Genomic DNA, 23,678 nt, shown 5'->3' with positions numbered 1-23,678 from the left:
TAACGTCTTAATACTAAGCTAAGAACGGTTGACAAATCAATAATAATGAACAATACTTTACAAACATTTAAATATACATATTTAAAGAAATATCCATATCTCTGAATGTACTACCTCCTATGTATATTAACTCATAAACAAAACTTCAACTAGATCATCATTAACCCATTGAAAGTGTAAGCCCTAACCCAGATCCCAAAGAGTGTATACAATACACGCGATATCTTCTGACAAAGTGTTGACATTTATAATAATTCTTAATAAAATTATTACATTTTGTAATTAAAAAATCAATCTGTATTAAAAGTGTCAAATTCAAAACACATCAAAGTCAAAGCAATGTAAATGACACAATTTTTCAACAATGTAATGTAATATAAAAACAAAAGTAAAATGTGTAATTCTTTTTCCTTTTTGCCCCTGTTATCTACCTCATTAATTGGACTATAATGTAATCCTAAAATGGCTCATCACGAACGCATTGAAAGTGAAAAATCTAACCCAGATTCCAAAATGCTCAATCGACACGCGAGATTTGCTGGCAAATAGATGACATATATAGTTTATTTTATAAATGGCTGTCCATTTGCAATTATAAACAAATTCATTCGATTTCGCAATAAATAAAACTGGGTTATGCGTGCAGCTAAGGAAAGTAATGTTAATGGGTTATAGAAGGATCAGTCGTTTCGGGTATAGGGAGCACTGCAGGAGCCAGGGATCATCGATATCCGCCACGGTATCCGCCACGACCTCCTCCACCGCCACGTCCGCCTCCGCCTCCGCCGCCACCGCCACCGCCTCCTCGTCCACCCTGTGGATTCCATCCTGTTCCCTGGACACGTCCACTGCCGCTGATCCATTGCTGATCATTTCTCTCGCGACTATGATCTCGTTGGTTTTGGCTTTGATATTGCTGCTGCTGTTGAGGTTGCTGCCAGTTGCCACCTCCTCCTCCACCGCCTCCCTGTCCACCACCTCTTCCACCGCCGCCACCACCTCCTCTTCCTCCTCTGAAATTACCTCCTCCACCACGTCCACCACCTGGAGGACCACTAGCCCTTTGCTGCTGCCAGGAAGGCATCTCTGGTGGCGGAGGAGCATGTTCATTGGCCCTGCCTCCACGATCGGGAACCCGTCCCATCACGTGTTTTTGAATTTTGGATGCCGTATTCTTTCTCACATTTGCTGAACTTGTCTTCTCGATTATAGCCAGATCCGAACGAGCTGCCAGAAGGGCCACCATGTCTGTCTGTTCTCCGCCTAATCTGAACTGCTCCAGTTCTCTCATCTTGTCATTGAAGCGGTTCATAATCTCATTGGAGCGTTGGCGCATAGACTCAGACCACTGAAAGCTCTGCACGGTGGCCTCCAGTCGGGTGGTCATCATCTGACGTCGAAGATTATACTCCGCCTCCAAGTCTCGATGCAGGGATTCCAAAACACGCCATTGTGCATCACTCAAGGGTTTCTTAAGCTTCAGTAGCGGTTCGCTGAGCACCTGGCGATTAGTTTGCTTCAAAGCCTGGTCCAAGCGGGGTGTTATCTTTTCAAAAAGCAGTTTAGTATTGATGTTCTTCGGAATTTCGCCTAGTTGAAGATCCTTAGCCAAACTATGAAGTATTTTTAAATTAAACATGAAATGATTAATTATGAGCAATAACTTACTTTTCTACAGTCTGCTGGATATTAGAATCGGTTTTTGAACGTTTACAGGGCGGACCGACGGGCTGGGACTTGAGGACCATCTTGGTGGTCATCAGTTCGGATGTGAGGTACTCTAGAAGTTGGACCAGTGCATCCCGGTCCTTAAAACGCTTATCCATGGCTCCCTGTACCAACCGGCGGTATGGGCAGCCCAATTCCGTAAGCAACAAGGACAACTCGAAGGCGAACTCGTCGTTATCCTTTTGGCTGGAACTCACCCGTTCATCGGTTTTCCGCAGAACGTGTAATTCGTGAGCGAGCCAGTAGATCACTTCTCGCAATTCCGAATTTCCGATTCCAGAATCCAGGGCGCGACTTAGGTCATCCTGCTGCAGGCAGGGCCCTTTGTAGGCCAGCGCTTGCAGGGAGTCAACCACGTCCAGTTCCAGCTCCATGTCCTTCAAGAGTTTCAGGCTTTTCGTCAAATTGTCAACTTTTGTCCTGCCGGCATGGCAATGTTACCGCCGCTCTATGCTAATATAATACCAAAACACCTGATAACAGAGAGCTGCTAACTTGTTTCAATCTGCTAGCGAGGATTCAAACCCAAGAAGTAAATTAAATTATAATTTTTTATTAAGCGATATTAAAGTTACTCACAAGTATTAATAAAATAAATAAAAAGTTAAGGTCCCTTTAAACAATAATGTACTTTTTAAAATGGTTTTCGAAAGTATAAAATTATTTTATTTGCAATAAACACTCATATTCGTAAAAAGGGACGGACTGTATAAACGCAATTAAAATAATTTAAAAAAAAAGCGCCAAAAATATTGAAACTTAAATTTTTAAGAAAGAAAAATTCCACGGGCCCAATCATCACCTCAATGGCCCTCAGGATAACATATGGCCAAGACTATGGGCCCAAGGTCTCAGTTTCCTTTCTAAACTTCAAAATAAAGTATCTCAACCTTTTTTGTTACTTTTACATAACTTCATTTATTGTAGTTTACCAATTTCAATATATAATTATGTATATATAATTTATATTTATAAGTATAGTATATATGTATGTATTTTTTGTTTTGTAAAGCAGGAAGTTTTAGGATTCGCATGAGTCGCACCTTTGGTGCCCACAAAAATCGTACAATTTTCTTTTGCGTTTTCTTTTTTTTTAGGTTTTTCTTTTCTATACATACAACATTGATTTTCTTAAAATGAACACACACATTTAGCTATATAATGTATACATAATAATATTCAGTTACTTCATGTCTTCCAAAAAAGGTACTAACTTAAATAGAAACAAGTGAATCAATAAAGCAAAGAAAGCTGATTGATGCGAAAAAACACAAATTTGTCTCTCCTTCAGGAAAATGATTTTAAAAAATGGCACAAAAGTAAAGTTCCGCTGGGAAAGTCACGAAATGCAGATGAGGATCGATGAGCGGACTTAGGTGAAGCTGTACTGATTATCGACGGCCCGTCCCGTGCATTCGGCTCCCCCACTGGATCCCGATCCACCTCCTGTTCCACCACTATTATTGCCACCATCGCTGGGATGCCGATTGCTGGAAGATCCCGTCGGATGATGGGCAGCGGCCTGAAGGGAGGCGTTCGAGGCCCGCAGATGTGGCTGGTCCAGAAAATTCTGGGCCGCTGGCGGTGATCCGTGCACTGTTAGCGTTGTGGGATCCAAATGGAAATAGACTTGCTCCGGAAAATAGACGTGTGTTGGCTCCTGTGGCAGTTCGATTTCATTTGTCTTTAGGCGAACACTCAGATTCATGGTAATCACTTCGTTACACTGTTGATCAATCAGATTAAATAAGATTTAATTAGTCCAATAAAATTTCAAAGTGGTCTGGGGGTGTGTGGTGAAACATGAAGCATGCGACAATAAAATCATTTAAAATAAACAGAAACTAACAGTAATTGATCTAAGAATTTAATAGAAATTTAAAAACATTACAAAATTGACTTTGTTTTTAATTTGTAAGTCACAAATTGATCTTTAAGTGTATTATTTATTATAATAGTTTAAAAGGAACTTTATTATATTTTGAAATAAAAACTTATCAATTTTAATCGAATACCGTTTTCTGGTTGAAGTCAATATTATTTTTTGTTTTGCATTTAATAGAACATTAAGGCTATACTTTCATCAGTTCACAGTTCAAACCCCATCCCAGTCGCAATGAAATGATAAAAACTTAATAGAAATCAAAGTAAAATAAAAAACCATCACTGACACTGAATTGACTCCAAAATTTTGGCTATCTCACATGTCTCGGCGACGGATGGCCACCGCCAGCAGCTCCCGATGCACTTCCTCCAGCCGCATTTGATGTTGATGATGATCCCTGGCCATTATCGTAACCATTTCCATTCCCGTTGCCATTTCCATTACCATTCGCCGACAGATTGTTTAGTTGTCCTGAGTCATGAGTAGCTGCCGCCGTTGGATCATTCAGTCTGCTGTGTGAGTGCACCCATTCGGTAAGGGTTACATCCGAAGTGCCGCCCGATTCCAATGGTATCGGATTGTGACGGAAATGTTCGAGCATTTCCTGGATTGAGGGGAACCACAGGTGTTGCACTCGGCACTGACCCTTCTCCGAGATTGTGAGCCGCAGATGCTTGGCGCGTCCCAGGAAGTTGAAGGTCAGGACAAATTCTCCTCGACGCGTTTCGCTCTGTCGTACCAAAAAGTATCCATGACCAGCTGCATCTGAGTGGAGAACCATACGAGCCGCTTCCGATCGCGTTAGTGTGCCATGGAACCAGGGAAACACGCTCATCTCAGCCGTCAAATCCGCAACATCTGCATCATTTTCAGTGCCCTCGATGCCATCGAAGTTGCTGGAGGCAGACAGACGCTGTTCACCTCGATGAGGTCTTATAGGTATATCTGGTGGACCAGATGGCGGTGTGGTGCCAAGTTCGTTGATGACATTTAATTCGCTGGCAGATGTGGCTCCTCCTTGACCCAAAGCACTATCTGCTGATAGGGACGAGGCAAGCGGAGCTCCTCCACCCACCAGATTGCCATTGGAGCCACCCTGCTGCTGGTATTGGGGGTTCTGAATGCCCCCTATGGGATTGGGAGTTGGATTTGTTGGCGATGTTTGCATGGCGGACGCCATTACGCCATCCGATTCGATCAACGGCTGTTGAGTGGGCGGCGTTCGCATACAGTAGCGTATTGTGGCCAGCCAACTGCGCATCTCCTCTGCACTTTCCGCCTCGATCACGTATTCCATGTTGTTGTCCGCCTTCAGGACGAACGTATTCAGCCTGTCCGGCATTTCCAGTGCCGTCGTTTCACGTGCCTCGGAGATAAGGAAACAGAAGACTCCACTCCGCGGCTTTGTCGCCTTGTGGGGTGTATAAAACTCAAGCATGTAGCCACCCACGGCTTTCACTAAAACCAATCGACACTTCTCCCATTTTTGCGAGCCTGTCGGCTGGTCGAGACTTTCCGGCGTCAGGTTGTTTACGGTGCCTTCCTTGCGGCACTCCACCACGATCTTGGCCAGCTTCGTCTTGCTCTGCTTGCCGCTGCCACCGCTGCCGTCCACATCATCCGAGTTTTTGTGGAAAAAAGCCTGCAGCAGAGAGATCTTGGACAGTTAAAACAAGTGGTAACAATATAGCCGGAACTTCCGACTATCAAACATCCTGATATTCAAAACATAAATTTATAGTTTTCGGAATCCCTCAAGTCATCTAAAAGTGTTAAATTCCAGATTATTGAATTATGCATTATTAATCACGTATCATATAAATTCTTCAGTAAATACTTATCGGAAAACTGCACAGAATGCAAAAGTCAATGCTCTTATCTGCACACTTATAATTCGTAATAGCTATCAGACCGACATTCTACAGGTGAGTTTGATAATATATTTAATCAGACAAAAACAATATTATTGAGATATCAATAGGAAAAATTAAATATTAAGTTGGCAAGATAAAATCTAAATGGTTCTTTACTCTTAAATTTAAAGATTCAACGAAATCTCCTTTTTTCATAACTTAAAACATTTATGGTTATGAATACTAGTTGTTCTTACAACACACAACAGAGTATCGCCTGGCTCTTGAGAAAAGATCACCCAAACTCATCCCAACTCACCTTTCCCTTGCGGAGTCCCTTGAATGAAAGTCGTCTTAACAAAGACTTTGAAAGCAGTCGCGGTCCCTCGTGCTCCTCCTCGAAGTCCAGTGATCCCACGCCCGATTTCAGAGTGCTTCTCCGTTTGAAGAACTCTGTGTCATAGTGCGCCGAAAAGTATTCAACGAATTTCTGGGCAAAGCTGCGGTGTTGGATGTTCCTTGCCTCCTCCGGCGGCAGATTTCCATTGATGTATGTAATGCAGGCCTTGGCGAAATCCAAAGCAGCCACTCTGGCGTGACGTTCGCAGAATTCCTCCCAACTGGTGCCACCATAGGCATAGGGCGACACTCCCATAGCGTTCCCCGTGCCAATTGGTGCCGGTATCAGGTCACTTCCGCCGGCAATCGCAGCCGCTGCCTCAGCAGATGAAGTTCCCAGACTGTGATGACTACTGGCCGATGTGGGCCCAATGTATCCGCCTGCGCTAAAGGCGCTCGAATTGGCACCTGTAGTGTTGCCACCCATTTGGCCAGGTGGTTGCCAATCTCTCAGCTCCTGCTCCTGCTCTCCCAGCTGCCTCTGCTGGTTCGGGATCAGTTTGCCACACGAATTACCCAGCTGGAGTCGGTTTCAAAAGAGCTGAAATGGTGACGAAAACAAAACTGTTGTGGCTTAGTCATTCGAGGTTCTTCGAAATCAAAAGCAGGCTAAATATCTCCTTTCACCATCTCTTAAAACAATAACTTTGGTCAGGGGTGTTTGAAAATGAATATTGCTGAGATATCTCTATGAACAAAAGGAGTAATGTAAATGGAGATGTTTCCGTTTTTAATTAATATTATCATTTATGAAGTATTTTTTCTACTACGCAAGAATACAACCATAATATTTTTAAAACTAATACGTATATCCCAAAAATCCCAAAGATAATTTTTAGTCATTCTGTTTTCATTTGGAATGAGTGTTTTTTAATTAAAAACCGATTAGTAATGGCTATCTCATTAACTTCCGACTCAAAGGATTTAAGTTTTAACGAATTGGGGGAATTTTAGTTATTAACTCATTGATAAGATTATAGTGCCAGTAAATAAAGACTTGTGGGGAATGTGTTTATATCATTAATTTCACAATTATTTTAAATATTTCATAGTTGTCTAGTTTAACAACAAAAAATATGTAAATATTTTGTTCTCAATTATACAAAAATAAAATGATAAACTGCGAAAACATGTTTTATTACAAAATATACGTATATTTATTACAAATATATATGTATATTTTTTTTTGCTTATAATTTTTTTTAGGAACAGTATTTAACAGTTTAATTGTTTAATTCATTTGTTTTTTTTTTTTATAAAAACCACAAATATTGCGCTGTACGTATATAATGAACATTGCCCAGACGCAAAAACATAAGCGTATATGTATGTCTGTACATATATTCATTTGCATTTATGTAATGAACATTTACGCATGTTTGCACATTACATTAAGTAACGCGCATTTTCCGAGCCACAATTTAATCCTTTTTCTCGGCAATTAAAAACAAACGAAAACAAACTTGCGGCGTAGCCTACACACACACTCCCACATACACAAATACAACACACCCACACAACTGCGCGGTAGTGAAAAATTTCCCACAGGAATTTCCACGCCTACGTCACATTGCAATATGCGCGTGAAAAATGCTTATAGTGTCACAGCCTATGATATCTAAACTCAACATTAAATGCATTAAAATAACTTACTTTGCGGCTTTAACTATTATCTAAATACACGGCATCTTTTTTAACTTTTATTTTTCAGCACAAATTGCTTGTTATCTCGCTCACACACACACACTCTGGCACATTGGCCCAAAATATTCTTTTGCGTCGTTTTATTTGTTGTTACAGGCAAAGGGAAATGGCAAGTTAATTAAAAAAGAAAGAGAACATACACAGGGTTTGTTTTTTAGTTTTGATCACAGGTAACTTATTTTGATCGTAGCAATCTTTTTGTTTTTGTTGCTGCGTGCGCTTCACTTCATTTATTGGTGATACCACACGGAAATATACATTAAATACTCTCGACCACTTAAGAAATTCCTTAAAAAATACAGGTTTTTTACAATGCGGTAACACTGAAATCCATTATAAAGGGTATCTAGTAGATACTATCTACGCTAAGTGCGGTTCGTGTACTCAATAACTGTTAACCGTTGGAGTATGACCGCATTGTGTTAGGAAACGGTAATATCAAAAGGTTTATAACTTTGATACTGCTGTTGGTGCGAGTCTAGACTACTTTAAAAATAACCGATATCCGTAAATTCAAATTCAAATTTAAATTTATTTCGTTGACTCCTTCCTTTACTAACATCAATAAAAAGTAGTTTAAGAAAAGTGACCAATTCATTTGTTTAAATCTCACATTTTTATTGTTTCTATACGTTTCGAAATTGCATTTACTTAAAATTAATATGTAACTATCGTTTCCATATGCATACAGTAATTATTTATTGTTAGCTGCATTAAAAGTAAATAATTAAAATTTTTGAAACTTAATTTTTGTGAAACACACGCAGTGCAACAGTTGTTGTCTAGCTTTTATTTATTGTTGGCAACGAACACATGCATTTTGGCGAAACATTATAATGGTTGTGAATATTTATGTGAGATGGGATGAAATTTAGTTAAAAGACGGGAGGAAATCGAAGGACGGAAATGGGCGTGTGAAACGGAAACGGATCGCGAATAAATGTGTATGAAGGCGAGCTTACTAACTATTATTTGTTGCATGGTGGTTTGTTATCAATACATATACGTACATATCCATAGTTATGCATACGCTAACTTAAGTATTTACAGAACATACTGCCCGGAACAGATTTCGAGTTGATGTGTGGTTGAAATTCGAATCTCAAACGGTCTTCTTTCTAGTCTTTTCACTATCGGTTAATCGTTTTTTCAGATATTTAGTAATGCCTATGAACTGTAACTAATATGTCGCTTGATCTTTGTTCTACTCGCTAATTATCTGCATAATTGGAGACTTTAAAGCCAATTTGAATGAACTTTCTTATGATGTATATATATATGTGAATATATAAAACCTTTCCGCTTACGCTATAAACTATAATTACTTGGTTTTTGCTTTTATTTCACTATGAAAACGAGGATCACCTAACTTAAAACGAAACTTAGTTAAGTTGAGTTAAAAAATACATACTCAATACGTTATTTAAGAGACAAACGTTAGTATTAGATTTTATGTGTGTTCTTCACGCTGTTTGTTTTTGTTTTTCTTTGCTTTTAGATAGAGTACACTCAGACTTCAAGTTGTTTTGATGGTTGTTGCGCGATAAACGGCTCACTCCACATGCGCCGCAGGTCGCCCTGCAAGAAACGAGGATTGGACATTATAGATATAGAATTGGGATTATTAAGATGTTGACAGTACCTTCAGATAGGCCATCAGCAGGAGCGGCAATAACGTAAAGGGCACCAGATACAGCAGCGCCGGTTGAGCTGCTTTAAAGACTTCGGAGCTAACCGTCGCCGTTAGCAAGCCCAAAAAATAACTGAAATAAATAGAACATGTAAGTAAAGTGTTTTTGTCTTTACAATTTTGTATTGTTTTTTCATATCGTTAGAACAAACCATTAGTAAGAATTTAGCAAAATGTAACTGAAAATCTTCTAACTTTTCCTCTTCGTATTTATTTAAGGACTTACCCCAGTAAGGAACAATGAAAGTATGTCAGCCGGGAACCAACTCCCCTGGGCGGCGACAATGTGGGATCCGATGTGATGCCCTGCGCCTTTTTATACGCATCATATCGCAAGACAAAGCACAGCAACAATCCCGGCATTACCACATCCCCCAGACCTAACATGGAAAAATGGCCCGTATTATGGAGGCTGGGGAAAACAAGCTTGCCAGGCAGATTCAGCTTTGGTGTGTCCCGCACAATCCCACCCAGATGCAACTTTCTGGCCACGATGCCTACTGGATTATCGGCGGGTCGCGTGGCCACCTTGACCATCACATTCGTGTTAAAGATGTACGACGAGAGGAATACCCAGAAGACGTCATAGATGAGCAGGCCGGTCAACAGCAGCGTGGACACCTTCAAGCTGGGCAGTCGGACAAATGCAATGAACGCAACACACAGGCCCATACCCATTGCTGGAGAAATGAGATCTATCTTAAAGGAGACTCTTTGAAGTTTTATCATAGAGATTCTTACCATCCATCAGAAGCCAGTGTCCAGTGAGCACCCAGATGCACACGATCGACACTGAAAGCGTAAAGCTAAAGAGCTCCGCCGCCGTGAAGCGCCCACAGATTCCGAAAGAGAATCGCTTTCCATCCGTGCATGGCCTAATGATGTACTGGCACATGGGCAGGAGCAGGAAGGCCAACGCCACGGTAGCAATAACTATAAGAACAGATTTTATTTAGAAATAAAGTTCAATTTTAATGGAAATATAAAACGAATATAGATTCGTTTTGATAATACATACTTGCTGTGCAGACGGCGAAGAGCAGCTGCATCGAGTCGAAAAAGAAGAACATGATGAGCAGTGAGATGGAAGCTCCAAGGGGCAAACACAGAGCATGCATCGTGTCCAGAGTGGCGAATTTATCCGCTGTGAAATACAGATCTGAAACTTATAAAACATTCCTTATGCACTTAGTGTAAATTTCACACATACTTGGTTCCTTCTCGACGGGTTCGCCGGTTAGGAGATTGGTCATCGATTCATTTCGCTTCTTTTGCTCACGCTCGCGGGCCTCCTGCTCGATATTCAATGACCGGAAGCTACCGTAGACGATCAGCAGCATCGATATAAGGCAGGTGGAGACCCGAGACGAGTCCATTACACTCGAGACTGTCCAGTGGATTTCGCGGTATTCTCCACCGCCAGCTGCCGCTGCAGCGCCTCCAAGTTGGCCGGCTCCAACAGTTTGAGCTCCCAGACCACCACCGGCTCCACCGTGCGACATGCTCGCTCCGGATCCTCCGGATGCGCCTTCTATCTCCCAGATATAGTTTCAGCAGATATCACTTTCAGCCGCCAGTTGTCTAACTTCTCCGCTTATCGGTCGACCTGCTCTGGGGTTTATCGCTTTTTTATGTCGGCTGCACCGCTTCAATCTAAACAGGAATGAAAAATAAAATTTGGGTTTGGTTTATTGATTTAGCGATAACTTTTATATTTGCTGACCTTATCACTAATAACCCCTGTGAATCTGTTTGTTTTTTTGAGGTTATTTGGACAGCTGCGATTAGGTTTTTCGGAGCACACACTCCCAAGGTTTAATTTCCACGATGTCACCTAAAGTCGTCGCGGAAACCTTGGGGTCAACTTTCACGCACTTCACGAATTAGGCAATGAAAATAATAAGAACGCTACCTACACGAAAAGAAAACTAAATAAAAACCGAAGAGCCCACGAAAAACTGAAATCATTTCAAACCCCAAAAGATACGAATTTAAAAAGCTGGAATTTGAAAAGGAGGTTATCAACTTTAAGTAGTATATACATATACTGTCTCATATCTTTAGATACTATTTATAGGTAGCACAAATGTTGCATTATGAAGAATATAGTTGAATATATGTAATAGAATATAATATGCAGCAAAAGTTTATAAACGTGTTACTGACCCTCCAATTCCAAGGTTACAGTGAGTAGAGAATATCAAACTATTATTTGTTTAGTCGTATACGCTTGTATCATAAACTTTAGGATTCACAGAAAATATTAAAGTTTTGAGGGTTCTGGGAGAATGTTTACCTTTACATTTTTAAAATTAGAGGGAGCAGTGAAATGCATCCAGACATGCATCGCATATCATATAAACAAACGTATAGACCGTCTATATATAGAAATTATATTTTATTTGCCTCATTTCTTATTTACAGCCACAAAACCACCTTTCCTTCTCTAACATCGAGAAATGACACAGAGAAAAAATTTGAAAAACATAGCATATTTTTTAAGACTTTTTTATGTAGAACCAATATTTGCAATAAATTAAAATTAAACTGACTGAAATAAAGTTCAACTATTTTTAAAGATGTGCATAAATTTTGATTAAGAACATCTTGTTTCTTTCAGTGTAGGTAAATAAAACAACAACAGAAACAAAGACCGGTGTGTGAAAATAACAGATTGTCCGCATGGGACTTACATGCAGCAATAACAACAATTAACCGACAAGAAGAAGGCCGTAAAAAGCAGTTAAAATTGGAATAAATTATAAAAGCGTTACCCAGTTTTCCATAATGCCAGTTTCCATTGTTATTGCCACAAATTCTATACTATTTCACACACACCCACGCAGGGTTGTTGCACTTGGGAAATGAAAATGGAAATGTTAAGGCGCTGTTATTAGAGCGGCGCTCTGCTAACTCGCTAATGACAATAGAGAGACAGAAGGAGACAGTTGCTAATGACATGAAGAGAGACAAAGTGAGGCAGTTGCCAACTTCCTTGGCCGGTGTTGCTGTTATTGTCATTGTTGTTGTTGTTGCTGTTGTTGTTGCCAAGTGCCGTTGCTCGCACTAATTTATGTTGTCTGTTGGCAAATACAAGTGCATGTGTATTAGAGACTGTGCTTGTGTATGGAATGCAAATTATTGAAAAATATATGCAACGGGTGACAAAATATTGTGTTTACTTTTTCAATAAAAAATCTTTAAAATGTTATCATCTAGAAGGTTTAAGTACTTTAGCAGGTTAATTAAAACTGGTTTGTGCTAAAATATACATTTAATTTCGTTTATTTGAAAACTGGTTTCATGAAATCAAAACAAAGAAAAACAATTTACTGATTTAATTAAATAAATTTTACTGATTTACTATAAGATAAATAAGAATAGAAAAGCTACTAATAATATCCCCCCTACTGTATTTACATGTGTGTACTTTTTATTCTGTCATTGTGTTGGTGTGCTGTTCCCCCTTTTTTCCCGTCTTTCAATCTTTCTATCTCCCTCTTCTGGATGCAACAAATTAAGTTTCCCACACAGTGCAATACCAAGGGGGCGGTAGCATATAGAGGAGCGGGTGGTGGAATTTGTTAACGAGCGCTAATTAGAATTAAATTATGTGGCGGGTGTAAAGTTACGCTCTCCAAAGTTGACACAATTTGCGGAGAATTTTCAAAGTTTAAAGCGGTTACCGAACGAACATGAGCTACATAATTAGCCAAACTCATTGAGAAAATGCCGCTCACATCGCAAACATACACTCGCACACAAATACACACACAGGCAAACACTTTCTAATTTGAAACGCCCCAAAGTGTGGAACAAAAATAAAAATAAAAGAAGTACGAAGCAATTGGCTTTGCTGTAACTGCCCACGACGAATGTGAAAGTGAAATTTGCCAAGATACAGAGAAAGGCCGGGGCGGCAAAGGGGGATTTCTCAAGGGGGCTACTAAGAGGTACGTAGAAAAATAGTGGACTTTTCACCCAAAAACCAGCTTTACTTTGAACTCTTCCAAGTAACTTTTTAACGCAAAGTAATTTATATCATTCATTGCTTCCAAAAGATTGTTTTCTGTGTATCAGATCTTAATTGAATTCTATTGTTTTCTACCTTTTAAATACATTTTCAATTAGACACTTTTTGAAATGGCTGTTAATTTGTTTACTAATATCTTTGTAATTTGAATGATAAATATTTTAATGTATATTTTTTATATTAACTAAAATGACAACAAATATTATTCAAGAATAATTTAAATAAAGGAAAGAGGTACTTGATTTCCTTAGTAAAATAAAAACACAATTAATAATAATAAAAATCCCATATCTACTCATATTTAAAATATAATGTGATCCATACAAACATCATGACCACAGATACCAATTAAAACTTGAAGTGCACTGAACGCGGAAAGCATAAAAACAAGTGCGTAAAGTGGGCGCAAAGTTTTTCTTTTATATTATGCAAAAAGGGGGAGGGGCTGGGGCATTTGGCAAAGTCTGGCTTGCAGCGCTTGAGAAATTTTTATGTTGCGACCAAAGCTTAGCTTGCGCTTTAAGGTTTTATCTCCAAGTTTTTCCGTTTCGTGTTTGGTTACACTCCACTTCATTTCATTCCATTTCCATTCCACAAAACTCCAACTTCGCTCCACTGCGTAACGAAATTACAAGACACTCACACCAACTTGCACCGAACAACAACAACAAGAACTATAATAATAAAAACAACAGCCAAAAGGGGAAAAATACTTGTCTTTAATTACATCAATGCAATCGAACTACTGTTAAACATATTTAGTGCACTCGATACCTCCCAAAATCAAAAAAAGTTGGGGGACTTTTTCGCTTACTTTGCCTTTACATTCACATTCGCGTTTGGATGTATTTTCCTTGGTTTTTGTTTTTTCCCTTTGCACCGATATTCGTATTCGCGATTAAAAAGGTGACTGCTACATTTTCACGCGCCTTTCATTTGCCCTGCGAGCCGCTTTTCATGCACATTTCCACGATTTTCGGCGGTCGCTGCTCTTCAATGTTAGACAGCCATTTTGCATTTATTGCTATTAGTAACTATTCCGGAGGAGAAACAACAACGAATTAAACATTTGACGCTTTAGGCGATTTTCGCCTGCGCGAACAGTGTGACCGTTATGCGGTTGCGGGGATATACTGCGGGTATATTACGGTAACATTATTACTATTTATTTAAAATGTTATTTATATTCATCTGGGCTTTGAAATATTCATTTTTTAATTCCATGTCTTAGGATTGTTTTTTTGTAACTTTGTCTTTAAAGTTTTTTGAAACAATGCAGAATATAACCAAATCAGCTATCGATAAGCAATATTGGTATCAGCATAGGCTAGAACTTAAGTAAGGTATGAAACATAGTAACACCTTATCAAAGTTATGCACCCAATATTTTTGTGGTAGTTTTAGGGTGTACTACATTTTAGTATATAGCCTCTCTACACCGCGTTGGTATATTTGAACGGCCCAGTTAACGGTCGCACTGATTCAAGAATTTTACGTTGGACGGACGCTTCGATGCACAAATAAAATTTTTAAATAAATCGGGTGCAACGGCCAATCGCGCAATCAGTGGCTTAAATCAGCGAGTTTTTGTCCTGTAAAATTAAAAAAAAAAAAATCGAAAAATATAGTGCGACAATCGAGTGTTTCCAAATAAGTGTGCAAAGGCGGAAAAGTGCAGTCGAGACTGCAGTTCGGGGTTCCTTTGAAAAAGAGCATCTAAAGTGGTTGAAAAACCAGTTAAATCAAATCCACTTTTAAAGGAGTTATTCGTTGAAACAATTTAATCCGCCATGGGTCTCAACGGCTGCTGTTCGTGCGTCAAATATCTGATGGTCCTTATAAACATCTTATTCTGGGTATGTAGATTCTGATTCCAGTAGCAACAACAACAATGCGAGATTCGATTCTCTCCCATCACAACAACAACTGGAACACACGGACCTCCTTCTCGCTCGTGTGTGTGTGTTGTGTATTCCCTACGCCCCTCTTTCAGTCGTTTGTTATGTGGGCGGGGGGAGGGGTCGCGCGCACGCTCTTTCGAGTCCTACACATCTCTCTCTATCCCAGTGCCTCTCTTTGCTTTTGGAGGTGCCTAAAACATGAGTTAAAATCAAAATATGTTGGAAGTTGGGGGCAAAGAAATGCAATATTAAATATTTTTGAAATCAACTTTTCAAATTTTTTGAAAAAATAAAAAGTTGAAATATTTATTAAAATTTTAAATAAAACATCTACAAAATTTGTAAAAAATGGATCTTTACGTGCCAACTTAAATGATAAGGATAAGAGAGGAACAATTTACTAAGGAATGCTCTGAAGTTTTTACTACTGATACCATAATCTTGCCTGTAAAAGTCCAAAGCGACATCACTGCTTTCCCCACCATTTCGTGTTCCTCACTCTTTCCCTATCACTGAGTAGGGCTCTGCGCTCCCTACTCCCCCACAAAAACAATAGAAGCTCCGTTGTGGGAGGAGAGCAAGTAACACAAACATACAGACATACGCGCACCTCCACACACAGATAAACATTTAAGCATCTTCCTCCCCCTCTTCCACTCCACCCACTGTTTTTTTTCTCTCCACATGTTTGTTCAGTTGTTTTTCTTTAGCTTCTGCCTTTTTCTGCTTCTTTTTTTATTATTATTTTTATACGTAAACGTGCGTTTGATATTTTTACAAACTTCGGTTGGATTGATTCGGCATAAAAAAAGGATTTCATTTCCGTTGGCCATCTTATCTGCTTGTTGTTTTACGCAATTTTCGACTTTCAACATCGACTCGCTTGGCTTTCAATTGTTTCCATTCAATTACTATCTGCCGCTGCGATTGTTTGTGTTTGTTTTTGTTTTCCTCGAGTTTTTCTTGGGTTTTCCTCTTGTCTCTCGCGGCTTGCGAAATCAGTATCGTTTTTTTCCTTTGGGCAACAAATTTAAAATTTTGATGCTTATGCGGGTTGTTTTCAATATTTTTTTTTTTGGTTTTCAGTTGGTTTGTTGATTGTTGCTGCCTTTTTTCGATTTCTGCCTATAGTATTTATTAGTCAAAAGCTATTTTCGAATACGGGCGAAGAACAACAAAAACTAACGCGTCCGTTCAGTTTTTCGTTGTAGTACACTGAAAGAAATTGATATAAACAGTATATAACAAAAAAATATAAATAAAAACAATAAGATTGTTTAGTATAATATTAGAAGATATTTTTAAAATTGACAAAGTAAGAACAAAGAAAATATATTTGTAAATTTGACATATTTTTCAGTGTAATTTTCTTTGATCTGTGATGTTTTAGTATTCATCGTTGTTGTTGTGTTTTGCACAGTGGTATGTGTTTGATGTTTATGGGGCAACAATAAATGATGGAAATTGTGATGTGTTTGTGATGCAGTTCTTTTCTCTAATCGGTTGAACTATTTTTAGAGCAATGTATGGATGAAAATGCGTCAGATATGTATGTATTTATATTGAGGTTTGAAGACTTATAATACATTGTTTTCATGATATTTTTAGCACAAAAAATAATTAATTGTTCTCTTTCTGCTACATATGTTTGGTTTAAATATCATTGGAATTGTTAATCCTTCTGAACATTGATGACCACTGTACAGATTTAATATATCACTACACTGTGCATAGGTTTCAAAACATTTCCATTTTCATCGTCGCCGTGGGGCATCGTGATCAAACGCCACGATCTCTGAGTACGCTGACGTTCCAATGGGGCCGATGATATCCCAGATCCAAGTTGCCGGGGGAGGCCTATGCCAAAAGCGTCGAAAAAATGCTAAACGGTCGGCGCTGTCGTCATTGAAGTTGACAGTGACCAAAACTGACAATTTTTTCCGTTGGCCTGGCCATCTGACAAACCTATCCTGTCCTCCCACAAAAATGACTAAATTTAGATGGACTTCCAAAAGCCTTGTAATTATTTAGTTTAGTTAATATTCAAGAATGGCAAAATTAACTAAGTTATTACTATTTAAAAATGAAATTTTAAATATATTTGTTATAGTCAAACTAAATGTCATTCTTAATATTAAAAAAATACACAAAAATTTTCCTTTAAGTCAAGAGAAGTTGGCCAGCATCTATCCAAACCAAGCTGACACATGTCATATCTACATGCATAATTCGCAGTGCTATTTTTCACTCAATTATTCATGAGTGGCGCTTCATTCATTTTTCATATTCAGTTTGTATTTTCAGCTTGTGAGTAAGTTGCATGATGGGTTATGGCTGCAATTTGCCATCGATGCGGTTAATTGTGGGACAAAACTGCGACTGGACATGCATGGCAACGCCAGCTGCTTTTTACACACTAGTGCCCTTATATTTTTTAGCCATTTGGGAGCAGGAAAATGCTCTCTCGTTTTCTGCTTTCAACGCCTCGGCACTGAAAAGTGGGTCAACGAAGGACCCTGCACATTTATTGGCCCATTCGGCAGAACTTCTGTTTGTTTGTCATGGACACGCGACATAGTGTCAGAGTGTCATATATATGAAATCGTATGGGGAATCGTAAAATTCCAACAAACATAGCGACAAACAAGGCGTGGATGGTGAAAATGGAACTGATTCGAAACGGGGTCAACTTTTGTTCTTTAAAAGTCAAAGATTTTAGGTTTTACTGAATAACTGACAGCCATCTGGCTGTTCAACCCTTTTCAGATTCTTATAACAACTTTTTAGTGATCTGAAAGTTATCGTTAGAATCTTTACTTTGGTTATTATTCATTTTAGAAATTGTATTACTTTTAATATAGTCTACAAAAAAACGAATTCTATGTTGATATAATCTATGTATATAAAAGACTTTTTCCTCTGAAATATAAATGACTTTTATGTAACCATGCTCCTCTGGTTATAAAGTATGTAGCTTGTCATTTTAGTATTACTCAATAAACTGCCCTCGTATGGGGCAACATTGTATTACGTTTCCATAAGCAGTTATTCCGTGAGCTGCACACATTTACAGCGAAGAACTTTTGGGCCACTATATCGTGCACTTTGTGTGGCACACTTTTTGTCTCGCTCGTTTTTCCACAGCTCACTCTTTCGTGGACCACCCGCATAAAAGCCGGTCTCTACTCTCTTATATTTCATACAATTTTCATGAATTTTCCGGCACTCTTTGTTGTGGCCTTTGTCTTCTCTTTCCTACTTTTTAGTTATATTTCTCTGGGGAGCTGTAATTTTTTGGGCTAGGGCGCCAAAAGGCTTGAGGTAACTCTTTAACTTGTTTTATAAAGTATATCTTGTTTATAAGGTAAATTTACAAAAATTTCCAAACATTTTCTGCTTATCTTTCTGCTATTACTCTGACATTAAAAAACAGTTTTTAATTAGTTAGTTACATAGATATTTGGTAACGCGTAATCTTATCAAGAAGCCCAGAAGAGATGCCCGAACTGCTCCAGTTTTCTTGGCCATTGCAAAAGCTGAGCAGAGAAGAAACATTATTTATTTCGAAATGCTTCCCAGTTTGCCTTAGGCTTTTAAATATTTTCCCATATAATATGCGTACTTGTTTACACCTCTTGATTAGTTCTCATCGCACACTCAATTTCCCTGCGATGAATAATTTTGCTGAATAATTAATGAACTTGCTTAGCGAGTGCCAGAGGGCCCAACCTATTAAGTCATTAGCGCATTATTAGATTTTCTCACTCATTGCATGGACAGAAATTTAAATATAACATTTTGCAAAGATTTGCAAAGGCGAGTTAAGTGCTTTACTTTCTGAACAGCAAACTTAAAGGAGAATACAATATAGTAGGAACACAAAAGTTCCTATTCTGATAACCCGAGAAGTGAGATAAGAAAGGGAGATCAACGCCTTGCTACTTGAATATATATTAAGTTAATACAGTAGTTCTTGGCAAAGTTTTAACAAGCAAGTTAATTTCCCATTACCGCATCATTAATTTTTGAATTTAATGGTCCGCTTTTTATGAGTTTTTAAAAGTTTCAAGTTTTAATAGCCTAAAACGAATAATAGATTCTTATAAAATTGATTAACATGTTTATTATATGGCACAGTTAACCGACCTACAGTAATTAAATTAAAAGAAGCCAAACAGCAAGTGCCAAATATAATTTGACGCTTCCAACTCAGCTGACATCATATGTTGAAAACTATAAAAGTTAAGCGGAAGGGAAAACTGGGGCGGGGCAGTCTCCCACTTTAATTGCCTCCTCGCCAGATGGCGTCATTGACGCGTGTTCCCAGTGTGTGTGAGTGTGTTGAATGCAACTATTAGAAAATTACAAAGAAAATTTTGTAAAAATAAAAAAAAAATCTAACAAAGATCTCTCTTTTCTGCTTACAGCTCATTGGCCTGACCATCGTGATCACCTCCGTTTGGATGCTGACAGATCCTACATTCATACTGTCGATGACACAATCCTACAATCATTACCATATAGCCCTCTACGTTTTCCTTGCCATCGGCATATTGATCACATTGGGCGCATTCTTTGGCTGTTGCGGGGTTTGTCGAGAGTCGCAATGTCTGCTGGTTTCGGTAAGTGAAAAAAGTGCAGTTAAGTACCATAGTACCAATGTCTGGGAATTCCAATTAAATTGAATGCAAATGTGTGGCCTACACTTTTCCGCTCGTATAATTGCAACGGAGCTTCGCCCACAATGTCTTGGCAATTTGGCAAAATGCTGCACTTGTCAAAAATAACAAAAAAAAAATATTAACCAAACTATGTTATAAAAGTATACATTGTGTTGATCGACAATTAAAATCAAATATGTAATTTTGATATGCTCAGACTTTTGGTCTAATTTATATACATATTTAAAAAGTAAATCCAGACTTTTTGAAGATCTTTATTCTCAGTGCAAAGATATCTTTCTTAAATCGCAGCGAGTTGATTTTCTGAACGCCCACGGGCCTGTCGCACTCCATTCATAAATTTGAAATTCTCTTGCAGTTTTTCTGTGTTATACTCATCGTGATGGTGGCACAGATTGCAGCCGGAGCCTGGGCCTTCCACAACAAAGACAAGCTGGACGACATCGTGCGGGCGGCAGTAAAGTCGTCGGTTCAGGAGGAGTATGGTCAGTCAACAATGAGTTCACGCACCGTCACCTACGATGCTCTGCAAAAGAATGTAAATATTTGGACTTTTTTTGAACTCCCTGGGAAATCAATTCTTATGAATTTATTTATCCGTTTTTCAGTTGAAATGCTGCGGTGCCGATGGACCTGGAGATTGGGCCACAAGTCGTTTTAATAATGTAGATCGCACAAATATTGTAGAGATCGCTGTGTCTTCCATGAATGTCTTCTATAACATACCCGAGTCCTGTTGCAAGGATAATCTAAAGGATAACGAATGCGAGTTGTCACGAAGGCTGAAATTCGGTGGCCCCTTAAACAATGCTATCTATCAGCAGGTAATGAAGAGGATATTTTGAGTCCTTATAAGTAGTTTTTCCTTAGTTTACTAAATAACGTCTCAAATATCTTATAAATATTTAAAATTTCTTGCAATTTCATTCTTCTTCAAACACTACTTTGTTTGCTTATCCATTACTGATAGAGTCATCTCAATTTCCCCAGAGCTAAACATAAATATTGCAAGTGAAAGGAAATAAACATTTCATTGCGAAGATTAAAATGATTCCGCTTACTGACTCACCAAAATGTTTAGTTTCTTTCTTTGTAAAATCCACTTTATTGACCATTCATTCAACGCTCGTTCTTCGATTCAATGAATTACCGAAAAACCATCAAAACTCAATTGATAGGTGTGCCCGAATCGTAATTTCTTGGCCGACCGATCGCTATCGCCGGCCTGGCCATAAAAATTAATAATCCTTTTTCTGCGCGTCTGCAAGCTCTCAGCGCTTGGGTTAATAAAAATTCACGCCCGCCAATGCAGAGACGATAAAAATGTATTAATTAATATTGATATTCAGCACGCATTTCAAACTTCTGTCTGCCAGCCTGGATATGGTGTTTGTAAGAGTAGATCCGGAGAATGCGTGCTGTAAACAAACTGAATGAAAACTGAACTCACTTTTCTATATATACAAAACGATTAATGGAGAATTTCTGGTTGTCTGTTACAGGGCTGCGTGGACAAATTGATTGAGATCGTTTACGAGAATTGGGTCACTATCTTCGCCGTTACCGCAGCTGTCATTCTGCTGGAGCTGCTGTCCCTGACCTTCGCCCTGAGCCTGTGCTGCGCGGTAAGGAACCAGCACTACAAGGCCTGAGAATTACTGAACTCCCATAGGGAAATCACGGACGATGAGAAGTACTAACAAACCAAATCGAAACGGAGGCATACCGAGCGTTATTACTGAAGACGAGGTGCGAATGGGGCGAGGCATTTAGCGGCTAAGGCTAGCGAGATAATGCACGGTGTTCCCTGGTCAATACTTTAACAACAACAACTGACAACAACACAATTTTGTAGTACTTTTAACAACAACAAGACAAGCGAAAAACAACACGATCAAGCTGAGCAATTGTATTTGATGGGATGTGACAACTTTTTGGAGTTTGTGGAATGTTTTTTTATCACAATCCAAAGAGTCTTTGAGTCGACTTTATATGAACTTGATATGCCAGCAGAGCAGAAACAAACAACTCTTTTTTAACAAAATATTTCTACCACAAAAAGAAAAAAACGCAGACAGTAAACTCTACATATATATGTACGAAAAACATAAGCAGCTCCATAATACTTAGCCTAGCGAGAAAGTTTCGAATTCATAGATACATACTATATATTAAATATATAGATCCAAGCATAAGCACAAAAGTATAATGTTAAATGCCAAAACAAATGAAATATTGTAAAAAAAAACGAAAAAGCAATCAAATTTCTTTTACAATTGATTTTCTCTCCATACGAATTTTGAATCGATTACCAATTTGGTTTTTCTGCGACCATTTTTGTATGCTAAACACAATGCCAAAAGATATATGAATTCATATATACGTATGTATGTAAAAAAAGAAAATGATAACAGCATTCCACAAGAATGAGAATGATTGACAGATTTTTGTTCTGGCTAAAACGCATTGCCATCCAAAGACCCAGCCCAAAATATATATTTTCAAATCACTTCTTAACTTTGTGCAAAATGTTGTGCTAAATATCGAAAACTATTCAATTCATAGAGCTTCACGAAATTAAAATGCCAAATATTTTATGTATTTACAAAATTGTAATTTAATTTATTTACGACTTATTTATTTGAGCATAAGCAAGGAGCAAAAACAAAATGTTAGGAAATTATAAGTAAGTGTTGGCCATTCTGTTGACAAGCAGCATTTTGTATATTTATAACTTGTACTATCCATCCCCAAGCATCAAGTTGGTCAATATTAACTTACGTCTGTCTAAAACAGATGTCGATATTTTTATAACCTTGCAGGGGCTATAGAATTTTCGACCAAGGTGATCAGTCTGTCAATAATTTATGTAGATCAAGTTGAAAAACTGATAGTTTCTGTGGATAGGCTTAGAAGTTTGTCAAAAACATTTAAATGATAATAATAAGCCTATTTTGTAAGATCTGCAAGGTTATATTAAAATGGTTTTAATTAACTCTTGGCCATTCTGTTGACCTTTTTCATCCCACACACTTGAAACTCGAATTTTGTCGAATCCAATTTACCTGCATCGATAGAAATTATTATTTTGGCCACTATTTATATGGGAAACCATCAAGGAAATCAGCACAAAATGTTAAATGAAAAGTACACACGAAAGAAACAAAAAGTCTCTATATTTACATTGTATTTTTACCATACACCATAAACTAATTAAAGGATACATATATTTTTTGTAACATTTTCATTTTATTGTTGTTATATGTGAATTTTGTTGTTAGTTAAGCGTAGCCTGAACGTCACACTTTGTACCCCTTCACAACGTTTTAATAAATCAAATCTACAAAAACCAATCCAAGAACAAAATTATATTAAATTTACAACAAAAAACAAAAACATACAAATTTAAATAAATATATATTGTATTTAAATTTACACATTTAAGTAAATTATTTATTTTAACATTTCTTAGTAAGTAGTTACGTGCGGAATTTCATGAAGTTAAATCAAATAAAAATGAATAAAGTTGTAGGCTAAGAATTAAACCTCATAAAAATCACGTTCATCTGTTGGATTTGTAGCAAGACATTGGAATATTTAGGAAATAAAATCTTCAAATTAAAAAGTTCTCTAAATATTAAGCAGACTTGAACGTAGCAAAATATTTATAACATACATAACTTCATCAGCATCTAAAATCAAAAACAAAATAATCATTACCTAAATCTACTCTTCAAACAAAAATACAATCAACTCGGCATCTTCATAACATGTGAAAAATACATAGTTTGTATGAACAGAAA

The 23,678-nt window shown here is 38.0% G+C and overlaps 4 protein-coding genes across 11 annotated transcripts; 1 reads left to right on the top strand and 3 right to left on the bottom strand.

The window, feature by feature from the left end:
• Window positions 1-534: 534 nt before the first annotated feature.
• Window positions 535-2,169, bottom strand: LOC108113656 (protein FAM98B). The gene is made up of 2 exons (XM_017224328.2): window positions 1,669-2,169; window positions 535-1,613 (listed from the first exon to the last, which is right to left on the bottom strand). The coding sequence occupies exons 1-2, from the start codon at window positions 2,100-2,102 to the stop codon at window positions 722-724; spliced, it is 1,326 nt and encodes a 441-aa protein (XP_017079817.1). The 5' UTR covers window positions 2,103-2,169; the 3' UTR covers window positions 535-721.
• Window positions 2,170-2,626: 457 nt separating this feature from the next.
• LOC108113627 (SH2B adapter protein 1) lies at window positions 2,627-7,831 on the bottom strand. Of its 6 annotated transcripts, none has more exons than XM_017224290.2 (4): window positions 7,519-7,831; window positions 5,786-6,429; window positions 3,933-5,270; window positions 2,627-3,454 (listed from the first exon to the last, which is right to left on the bottom strand). In XM_017224290.2, exons 2-4 carry the CDS (start codon window positions 6,290-6,292, stop codon window positions 3,101-3,103), a joined length of 2,199 nt encoding a protein of 732 aa, XP_017079779.1. In that variant the 5' UTR covers window positions 6,293-6,429; window positions 7,519-7,831; the 3' UTR covers window positions 2,627-3,100. The 6 variants fall into 6 exon arrangements, with proteins under 6 accessions (XP_017079779.1, XP_017079778.1, XP_017079782.1 ...); XM_017224289.2 differs by having other exon boundaries at window positions 5,786-6,406; XM_017224293.2 differs by having other exon boundaries at window positions 3,933-5,255; window positions 5,786-6,406.
• Window positions 7,832-8,166: 335 nt separating this feature from the next.
• Window positions 8,167-14,402, bottom strand: LOC108113634 (signal peptide peptidase-like 3). Of its 3 annotated transcripts, none has more exons than XM_017224301.2 (7): window positions 14,107-14,402; window positions 10,470-10,912; window positions 10,278-10,418; window positions 10,001-10,192; window positions 9,486-9,939; window positions 9,212-9,332; window positions 8,167-9,147 (listed from the first exon to the last, which is right to left on the bottom strand). In XM_017224301.2, exons 2-7 carry the CDS (start codon window positions 10,759-10,761, stop codon window positions 9,079-9,081), a joined length of 1,269 nt encoding a protein of 422 aa, XP_017079790.2. In that variant the 5' UTR covers window positions 10,762-10,912; window positions 14,107-14,402; the 3' UTR covers window positions 8,167-9,078. The 3 variants fall into 3 exon arrangements, with proteins under 3 accessions (XP_017079790.2, XP_017079791.2, XP_017079792.1); XM_017224302.2 differs by having other exon boundaries at window positions 10,278-10,403; XM_017224303.2 differs by lacking the exons at window positions 8,167-9,147; window positions 9,212-9,332 and having other exon boundaries at window positions 9,509-9,639; window positions 9,761-9,939.
• Window positions 14,403-14,750: 348 nt separating this feature from the next.
• Window positions 14,751-23,228, top strand: LOC108113624 (CD81 antigen). The gene is made up of 5 exons (XM_017224286.2): window positions 14,751-15,148; window positions 19,621-19,815; window positions 20,234-20,413; window positions 20,484-20,699; window positions 21,378-23,228. Exons 1-5 carry the CDS (start codon window positions 15,083-15,085, stop codon window positions 21,525-21,527), a joined length of 807 nt encoding a protein of 268 aa, XP_017079775.1. The 5' UTR covers window positions 14,751-15,082; the 3' UTR covers window positions 21,528-23,228.
• Window positions 23,229-23,678: the final 450 nt, after the last annotated feature.

Source organism: Drosophila eugracilis, unplaced genomic scaffold (assembly GCF_018153835.1).
Source record: "Drosophila eugracilis isolate 14026-0451.02 unplaced genomic scaffold, ASM1815383v1 contig_367, whole genome shotgun sequence".
Classification (NCBI taxonomy): Eukaryota; Metazoa; Arthropoda; class Insecta; order Diptera; family Drosophilidae; genus Drosophila; species Drosophila eugracilis.
The sequence above is the reverse complement of the archived record's forward strand: the minus strand, read 5'-3'. Positions and strand labels throughout refer to the sequence as shown.